The sequence below is a fragment of the Egretta garzetta genome, unplaced genomic scaffold (genome assembly GCF_000687185.1).
Source record: "Egretta garzetta isolate BGI_Z169 unplaced genomic scaffold, ASM68718v1 scaffold329, whole genome shotgun sequence".
NCBI classification, from domain to species: Eukaryota; Metazoa; Chordata; class Aves; order Pelecaniformes; family Ardeidae; genus Egretta; species Egretta garzetta.
Window position 1 is genome coordinate 5,452,325 of NW_009269999.1, and position 9,793 is coordinate 5,462,117.

The following is a 9,793-nucleotide window of genomic DNA, read 5'->3' on the forward strand; positions in this document are numbered from 1 at the left end:
TTAAAGGGGGCTTATAAGAAAGATGGGGACAGGCTTTTTAGCAGGGCCTGTTGCAGCAGGATAAGGGGTAATGGTTTTAAACTAAAAGAGGGTAGATTTAGATTAGATATAAGGAAGAATTTTTTTTTTTACAATGAGGGTGGTGAGACACTGGCACAGGTTGCCCAGAAAGGTGGTAGATGCCCCATGCCTGGAAACATTCAAGGTCATGTTGTATGGGGCTCTGAGCAGCCTGATCAAGTTGAAGATGTCATTGCAGGGGGGTTGGACTGGATGACCTTTAAAAGTCCCTTCCAACCCAAATGATTCTATGATCATGTATGCTTGCTCTGTTCTCAAAGCAAGGGAAGGTATCTGCTTTTGGCTGTTACCTACAGAGGCTATGAGAACCCTTAGTCTGATCCAGCACAGCTACTATTGTTTCAGAGCCTGTTGATCTTAGTGATAGGAAGTCCAGTTATTTGGGTTTGTAACTCCTGAGAAAATAAGTAGGTATGGCTCAACTTCTAATGTGGAAACTGCAGAAAGAATGGATTTGGGGATTTTTTGTTTGGTTGGCTTTTTGCTTGACTGTCCCCCAAAGGAACGAGCACACTCTGAAGCTTTCCACATTTACCCCCCAATTCTCTCACTGTCTAGTCAGCCTGAATTGGAAACCAGAGATGGAAGACATGTTTGTGATTCATTGCTTCCTGATAAAGTGGGGATGGGGGTGTGGGACTGGAAAAAGTGACACAACCTTTATGTGTCATGCCTAATTGATTTAGGTCTTCATCAGGAGAAAGAAATGAAGGGTCTGGGGCAGATTTAAGTATACTTTCACATAACTATTCATGAAGGTTTTTTACTCTTAGCAATTTCAGGAATGTGTAGTCTGGTTTTACTGGGAACCACTGGGAAGTCTTAGAAGGCTTATGATGAGCTATAACTCTTTAACTAGTGACCTGGATCATGCAAAAGTGTCCCAACTCTTCCCCCAACCCCTCCCTCACCAAATGTCCCTAGTCTGTTTGCAGTAATGCAGTCCACTTTTCTTTCTTTCCTCCTGCTTTCCTACCTTCTTTCACTCCTCCTCCAAAATTGTCTTAATGTCTGGCTAAAAAATTTCCACTTCCTCACAGGTTTTGCAGTTTCTGCTCTCAGCTTTATTAACATTGCCCTAACATTCCACCTTTAGCCAAGTGGATATTGATGACTGAGCAGAAGATTTTTGTTCTTGTCTGTTTTTTAAATAAATAGACTTCTGACATTGAAGTAAATCTTCAGGGAAGTGCGTGTGAGGTAAACAAAAATGCCTTTCTGCCCTCGCTTCCCTTAGCCTCTACAGGCCTTTTACTTCCCTTTCCTCTGTGGAAAGTTGGTGACAGTTACCTGTACCATAATGCAAAAGAAAATATTTCTGAGAATGTGATGGGGACGGCTTACAGAACTAAGGGTCAAAAAAGCTCTGCTGGTAGAGAGCCACATCCTACTAGGGTGGTGCTGGGTGCTCTGCTACTAAAAGGAGTCCAGGCCTCTAAACCAGAATATGCATTTCTGTAAGTTTTGGGTTTGTTTTTTAAATGTAGTTATCAAGCTCTTTGTCTTGTACACAAAGAGATGTCTTTTCATCTTTAGTAAAAAGGCACTGGAGAAAGTGTGTGTGTGTGTCCTTCCCTTCTTCTCCCAGAGCCAGCGATGTGTAAAGGTGCAGGCAGCAGTGCATGGAGGCAGTGGGGTTTGCTAAACCGGACACTGTACAGTGGGGGGGACCAAGCCCCATGTGAGGTGCCTGGGGAGTGTGCTTATTTTAGGCCTTTCTGTCTGCGAGCTGCTCCCTTTGCTCAGCTGTTGTGATGCTACCTTTCCCGCACAGTGCTGTCATGCTGCCCCAATGTTTCTATTTTAATTCTCTCTGGGGCTAGATCTTGTGACACAAGGATTTGGCATCCCTCCTACGTGCTGGAACGTGGCATCTCGGGAGGCACAGTGGCTGCAGCTGCTATGTCAGAGGGTGCCCCTCCTAGTAGCTGGCAGAAGGGGGACACCCCTAGGATTGCAATGCATCAGAACAGGCAGCACCCCCGCAAAGGAGCGGCAGCATCTAACTGTGCCCATCTCTGTCTCCTCCAGTCTTTCACAGGGTTTGAAGAGCTTGGGACATACTTGCCAGCTGCCCACTGCTCTCCTGCGACATCTCACTTTCAGGTTTCAGGTATGTAGTTACTGGGGACAAGATTAGAGTTGTGTGCCCTGGAGGCACGTAAGATAGCTTTGCACCCTGCTGACAAATGGTGGGGAGGGAGGACAGGGACAGCCCGTGGCATGGCTGGAGGTATTCTTCAGGTTTCAAGGTTTATGCACCCGAGTGTCACGTCCTGTTTAACAACTAGCTTTTGTGACTGGAATTCAGCACTTTCAGCCTTCTGGAGAAACCCCAGAGGAACAGCGTTAATGTACTCCTAACACTCTCCATGGGACGAGACCAGGCAAACAGAGCCAAGCTGTTCCCAGAAGAACATAGGAAATTCCTGCAGTCTGTGTTGGGGTGCTTCATGGTGTGGCTTACTCCACTGAGAAGGATTTGCAGGAGGTGGGAGATACGGACTCTTGACCTGATCATCTTCATCTCTGCTGTGTGCTCTGTGGGCTGGCAGAACGAGCAGATACCTCTCTGGGGTGTGAGGGGAGCTTTTTATAACTAGGAATGTGCAAGAGGAGAAGTGGCAGCAAAGGACATCTATGCTGCATTAACCCAGGCTTGCCTAGAATGGAGTGGGTTTGTGTGCGAGTGACTGGGCTGGGGCCTTTTTCCATTACTCCCTCTATTGTTCCTGCACAAGAGCAACCCTGATCCTCTCTCCAAGGAGTTCATAGTGTCACACCATGTCAGGAACAAACTGGTAGTACAGACGGGAATGGGCAGTTCTGAGACAACAGAGGATGAGATGCACCTTTTACCTTCTAGCCTAGACTTTGAGCCTAATGCAGTGAGAGAGAGAGCGTAATGAAAACGCCAGCTCTGCAGGGATGTCTCTAGGGAAGCAGTGCTGCCAGGTAACTGGCACATGTGCTGCAGTGCCGTTTGGCTGGGTATGCCCCAGCGTGTTTCTGTAGTTCTGCTCACGCCCAGCTCGGCTGGTGGGCAGCTTATAGGGTTCCTCCTAATTCAAGACATGCCTGCCTGCTGACTGTTTAGCCTTGTTTTCTCCAGTCAGTTGATGTAATCACTTAATCCTGAGTCATACTGGGAAGCTGGAGTCATCTCCATTGACAGAAGACTTATTTAAAGTCTTTCAAGGCAGATTTCAAACAGCTTTAGCTACCTCAGTTTCTGTAGCTTTTGCTTACCTCTCAAGGGCTTTGGTTAAGAAGGGAACCTCTGCAGAGATGTCTGTGCTGCTGAAGGGTGTTGGATTCACTAGCATCTCCAATATCTGTACACCTGAGGTTTGGCAAGATTGTCTTCTACAACATCCTTTCCAAACGTGCTACAGGCCTGCCAAGAAGGCCTTCCGTCTGCAGGGAGGGAGGAGGCAGGTTCAGTCCTGGGCATCTCTGCAGGATCTAGGCATCTGCTGCTGAAGGTGCAGTGATGCCAGTACTTACCTGCAGGGAAGTAAGCTGGGCTCCTCCAGCTCCAGGAGTCATGGAGGACTGCTCTCTGCAAAGGCTCAGCCAGCGCTATGTTAGAAATCACTTTTTTCTCTTCTCAGCTTAACTGAAATCTGCAAAAATTCTCTGCTGCAAGAAAACGGGGGTGATGTCATCAGAAGATGATGCTGGCGGGGAGGCTCCTGGGGGCAGTTTCTGGGAGGTAAGGAAGGATAATCGGAGTGTGTGGGAGGTAGGAATGTCATATTACCTCCTACCTATGGAACTAGGGGGTTGAGTTTCAGGTTCCTGGGTGACATGTTGCTCTTGGGAAGTAGGAGGGAGGAACTGTGGGGAGATTCAGTAACACACTGTGTGTTACTGCAGGGAGGGGGTGACCCTTTCCTCCACAGATGCTGTGGAATGAGAGTTCCTTGTTCAGTTGACACTGATCTGAGCTGAGAGAGGCAAGCAAAGCATCTCTGCTTCTTCCCTCCACTGTTGTGCCTGCCTGAGAGAGTGCCAGAGGAGGGTCTGAGCCCAGCTGCTGGCTTCAGAGGGCCTGTGCTCTCTCCCCATGCAATGACTGACCTGCTGTTGTCTGTTCTGAAGGAACATGAAAGTCAGTACAGTATAAATGATTATGTTGTGTGAAATTTCAGGCTGGAAACTACAGGCGGACAGTGAAGCGTGTGGATGATGGGTATCGGCTCTGCAATGACTTAATCTCCTGCTTCCAGGAGCGAGCCAAGATAGAGAAGAACTATGCCCAGCAGCTAACAGAGTGGTCCCGTAAGTGGAGGACCAATGTGGAGAAAGGTAAAGTTAGCAGCTTGGACTGGGAACAGGATGCAATTACTGCACTCTCTTCCTTGAGTGCTGTCCCTTACTGAGGTGATGCACTTTCCCTGGTGGAACAGGCTTCCTGTCTCCAAGAAGGGGGTGACATTCTTGGGTTCTTTTTGTGTGCGTATGTTTTTGTAGCCAGTCCTCTGATTCACTTGGAGAGGTGTTTTCTGTATTGTCAGGTGTTTGGTTACAAAAAAAACCCCACATTTGTTTAGCTTGGCAAGTCCTTGGGCAGTCTAAGTCTTAAATCAAGCTGCAGATCTCCCCTTCTAAGCATGACTTGGCTGTCTTCCTTCCTTCTCCACTCAGAGAGTAACTACTGATGCTGTGATTTGGTGGTAGTGGGCTTAAACTGATAGCATCTCATGAAGTAATGGGAAACAGTGGGACAGATGCCCCAAAGGACCTACCGGTCTGTGAAGCAGAAGCTTAGCCTCAGTCATGAACTAGTGTTGCTATCTGTCCTGAAGCTCAGGCCAGATCTGTGAAGAGAATTTTCTACAGAAACCTTCTAGCAGGCACCATCTGGGACAGCTAAGGCTGCCCAAAATAAATGCCCATCTCAACCACCTGTAACAGCCAGTCTAGATGCTGCCTGTTGGGACTGTGAGTCAATGCTGACTTACACGATGGGGAAGAGTTAAGGAAGCGAATCCATACTGATAGGTGTGTGTAGGAGGAAAAGAATCTGCATTCCCTTCTGTGGGCAGGAGGTGTAAGAGCCCCTCTGATGCTTGTTCCTGCAGGTCCACAGTATGGTACTCTGGAGAAGGCCTGGCATGCCTTCCTGACAGCTGCAGACAAACTGAGTGAAATTCACTTAGCTGTCCGGAACCACCTGGCTGGCGAAGACTCAGATAAGATCAAGGCCTGGCAGAAGGAGGCCTACCACAAGCAGATGATCGGAGGCTTCAAGGAGACAAAGGAGGCAGAGGATGGGTTCCGCAAGGCCCAGAAACCCTGGGTGAAGAAGATGAAAGATGTGAGCAAAGTGTGAATGGGAAAGGAGGGATAAGGGCAGTTGAGCTGGCTGCCTGATTGTAAGAGCCACTGGGCAAACAGCCAGAGTAGCAGAAAATGCCAGAGAGGGAAGGATGTCTTCATGGTCTCTTGTTCTTGGTGGTTTTGTAGCTTCCTTCCCATGTGGGAAGAGTTTGTAATAGGCTCTGTGTTCCTGTATGGCAGGTGAGGCACTGAAAAAGAGATTTGGAGATACCTCTTCCCTTTGGAGCCTGGTTTACTAAATGTCAAATTGGCATTCCTATTAGGTTGTCCTGAAACCATTGCTGCTCACTGTAACAAACATTAACGTGCTTTCCCTGAGTAATGGAGGATCAATGTGGTCAGGATCATGCCTTCTCTGCATCCTCCTCCTACAGGTGGAGACTTCGAAGAAAAACTATCATGCAGCCCGGAAGGAGGAGAAAACAGCCCATACAAGGGAGAACCATGCCAAGGCAGACTCATCTGTCTCACAGGAACAGCTGCGCAAGTTGCAGGAGCGTGTAGAGAAGTGTACTCAGGAGGCTGAGAAGGTGAGCGTGTGTGGTATGGATGTCACAAGGACACTCCTCTTGAGGGGAAAAAAAATACTGGTTGTAATGTCACTCAGTGAAATGGCTTCTGCTGAAGCCTGTAAGGATGTGTGAGATCCCATTGTCTTAGGTTTTAGCAAGTTAGACTGACTAAGCTCTCTCTATCTTTGGTGTTGATTAAGATCTAATTTATAAGTAAGTTTAAAAAAAAAAAGTAGGGGATTTGGTGCAGGGGGGTGGGAGCTGCAGAGCTGAAGATTTGACTACCAAAAGTGGCTGGTTTGCCTGCCCACAAGAGTGAAAAGTGTGGAAGGTCTTCTATGGAAGAAGTTGGCAAGGAAGAACAAGGACCTTGCAAGAATATTAGGAGAGGAATGGACTGGGATATCAGCTGTGGGATTTCTTTTCTGTGGTGTATTTGTTCAGCAGCGTAGGGGAAAAAAACCTTGTCAGACCCAAGCCAGAGCAGGGGGAGTGTCACTGTTTTGACATCAAGGCAACACATCTCACCACTGCTGTCCTCCTGGATTGATACAGTGCAAGGATCAATATGAGAAGATGCTAGAAGAGCTAAACCGCTACAATCCCCGCTACATGGAGGACATGGAGCAAGTGTTTGAGGGCTGTCAGGAAGCAGAGCTGAAGCGACTGTGCTTCTTTAAGGAGATGTTCCTGAATCTGCACCAGCATCTCAACCTCTCCACCAGTGAAAGGTACCAGCCCTGACACAGGAGGGAAGTCTGCCAGCCTGGGGCTCTGGTGAAGGGTGCCAGTTCTGGTGTCTGAAGGGGAGCTGCCTGCTTGCATCAGGCAGGTCTCGCTCCTTCCCCTTCCAAGTGTGTCAGAGAACTGGCATTTAGTCCCTTTAGACTGACCAGTGCTGGTGTCTCTGATTTTTGGATAGTGCCAGGCTCCCCGGAGAGGATTCTTTCTGCCTCTGAACCCTTCCTCTTCCACTATTATCCAGTACTGTCCTGTGGGTGTGTTTCTATTATATGAAATGCTTCTATGTTGCTATATGTGATCCCAGTCTGAGGAATGTGGCTCTGTTGCCTTCTAGTATCTGTAGCTATTAACACCCATTCTGACCTTTGAGAGAATGATAACCATAAGCCCGCAAGTTGCCCTTAAATAATAGGGGGGAAATAGGTGCAGCCAAAAATCTTCTGTGCTCCTATACTTTTAAGGTGGAGGCAACAAATCTTAGCCCTGTCTGCATGCAAGAATGTGCCAGGCTCTTGCAATGCTCATTTGATGAGCAGCACTGAGAGCGGGCAGGTGTTAGCCACTGCCACACCAAACAAGCCTGTCCCGTTTGCCAGGCTGACTCTTCTGTAAGGGTGGCTCTGTTTTCCTAGGGCTGAACAGGTGCTGCTCTAGCGTCCTTAATCCTGTGGGACTTTGGATGCTATGTAATTGTGCATGAGGTTATGCTCTTCATTCCTAATTGGCTTTTGGGAAACTGCTGAGGGACTTGATTACTGATGGTTTTGTCTGTTCCTGGTCATAGCTTTCATGCGTTGTATCGAGATCTCTACCAAGTCATCATGGCTGCAGACAACCAGGAGGACCTGAAGTGGTGGCGCAACACTCATGGACCAGGCATGGCGATGAACTGGCCTCAGTTTGAGGTGATACAGCATTCTAGAGTGTATTATTGCTATTTCCAAACATTTAGCTTCTTTACTGAAATTGGTAGATTGCTAGTCTTCTGCTGCAAAGATCATGACTTTGCTTGGCAGACTCAGGATGTTAGGCTCTTCTAAAATTTTTGTTGTGTTACAAGCTCTTTGGTGCCCAAAGGGACACATGCAACCCTGCCAAACTGCAAATACTCCAGCCATCTAGCTGCAAGGTCAAATAACAGGAGTTGGTGCTCAGGGCCCTGGGACAAGTTTCTGTTGCAATTTTCTCACAGCCCCTCTTGTTGCAGCTTGGGATTCAACAGGAGTGAGCCTGCTATGCCTTGTATGCCAGCAAGGCCATTTGGCTGACCAGCCCAGCCACAATTGAAGTATGACCTGCTGTTCTGTCCTTCTATATTGGTCAGAAAAGATGCACAGAGCTTTTGTATCTGAATGGCTTGATGATGTTATTGCTTTTTCCCTGAACAGGAATGGTCCCTTGAAACACAGCGGCCAATCACCAAGAAGGAGAAGAGTGGCAAGATGGCTGACGATGTCACGCTGACTAGCATTTTGCCTGCACGGGATGGTGTTGTCTCACAGACCCCTCTGCAGACAAGGCAAAGGTAAGGGCTGAAGTCTGGGATACCTCAGTTTAGGAAAAGTACAGTCCTGCCTAGGGTCATAAATTAGTTGGATTGATAGGAGTGATCTCTTCCTTAACTTCCTGTTTCTTGCCCATGCCACTCTGGGGAAAAAAAACAAGGGTAGAAAAGGGGGTTTAGGGTAGATGCCTTTTTTTCTGTGTGTGTCTAGTAGGTACTGCCTCACAAGGTGCCTTCCTTGTAAAGATTGTTCTAGTGATGAGATCTGACCCGGTCAGACTAATGCTGTGTGAGATTCTGGCATGCATTTCCCTCATTTTTCTTCCTCCCGGACAGGATGAGAAGACTTAGGAACTGGCAGCTTTGCCAGTTAGCTGTACTGTTTCCTAAATGCAGGCATCAGATTTTTATTTTTTTTTTTCCTTGGCATGGTGCTGAGTACTGCCTGGCAAATCTGGGTATAGCTGCTTCCCTTGCCAGAAGCAAGCTTAAGAATAGGGAGATGCTGAAGAGACGCGTGTGCTACAGTTCCAGTAGCCATCCTGCTTTAAAAGATGAACTCTGGCCTAAGTGAACTGGGCAGAAAAGAATGGGGTTATAGAGATGTCTCAAGGCCACTACTGTATTTCACAGTCTATTGGATTCAGGGGCCCTGTCTGCCAATCTACAGGTTTTCCTATCAAGAGGAGCAGAACAGCCTCTTCTATGACAGCCTGAGGGCATCCGCCCATGTGAAGTTAGTATGGAACGTAGCGTCTTCAGGGGTTTTTGGGTTCCAGGTGCCTGTCCTCTGCTGCTCTTCCCCTCTGCTCTTGTTCCTGACTTGGAAAACAGCATTCCAGACATGTTTCTTTGGGATGGGAGACATGGCTCTTCCTGTCTGTCTTATTCTTGGCTGGAATAACTCTGGACACAGCTGGGCTCTCCAGTTAGGACCAGCCTTCCTTTTGCAAGAGGGTCTGCTAGAGTACGATGAGGTGTGCATCACAAGAGTGTGCATGTGTGAAAATACTTTGAGAATGTTACCCTCCTGGCCCTCGGGGTTCTAATGCTCGGATGCTTTTAACCAAATCGAGTGTGTCCTGGGATCTGTCTTCCCTGCTCACCCTCACTTGGCTGGTGGGCCTCTGGCACCTTGTTCTATAGCACAGCAGACTCGGGGGCAGTCAGGGTGGTGCATGATTCATGAGGAGGTGGGTGAGAGAGAAGTCTACTAACAACCATCTTCTCCCCTCTCTTCTTTCACATACAAAGCGGAGGGAAGGAAGACATTTCGGAGTGGTCAGATGAGGACACTCCCAAGAAGTGCCTGGATGCCAACGGGCATGAGGAGGACATAAAGGTACCAGGTGTACGGGTACGAGCACTATATGATTACACAGGACAGGAGGCTGATGAGCTGAGCTTTAAAGCAGGTACAGAAGCACTAATCTCTTACTAACCTTTTGCTGTCCTTACTCGGGCTGACTGAATGATTGAAACACTCTTAAGAACTGGATGTCCCCTTGAAAACTGATATCTCTTCTTCCCCTGGCCTGACACGTTGTCAGCTCCTTTGAGATGGATGATACACTGGGCAGTCCAGCCTGTTGTAGACTAGGAGAGA

The 9,793-nt window shown here is 48.0% G+C and overlaps 1 protein-coding gene across 1 annotated transcript in view; it reads left to right on the forward strand.

Moving 5' to 3' along the window:
* Positions 1–2,105: 2,105 nt before the first annotated feature.
* Positions 2,106–9,793, forward strand: part of PACSIN3 (protein kinase C and casein kinase substrate in neurons 3) — a 9,518-nt gene continuing 1,830 nt past the window's right edge. The window contains exons 1-9 of the mRNA XM_035902936.1: positions 2,106–2,194; positions 3,696–3,796; positions 4,236–4,392; positions 5,169–5,404; positions 5,802–5,957; positions 6,495–6,670; positions 7,468–7,588; positions 8,072–8,208; positions 9,442–9,602. Of these exons, the coding sequence (XP_035758829.1) occupies positions 3,743–3,796; positions 4,236–4,392; positions 5,169–5,404; positions 5,802–5,957; positions 6,495–6,670; positions 7,468–7,588; positions 8,072–8,208; positions 9,442–9,602 (1,198 nt within the window). The 5' untranslated portion in view covers positions 2,106–2,194; positions 3,696–3,742. The remainder of the gene's footprint in view (positions 2,195–3,695; positions 3,797–4,235; positions 4,393–5,168; positions 5,405–5,801; positions 5,958–6,494; positions 6,671–7,467; positions 7,589–8,071; positions 8,209–9,441; positions 9,603–9,793) is intronic.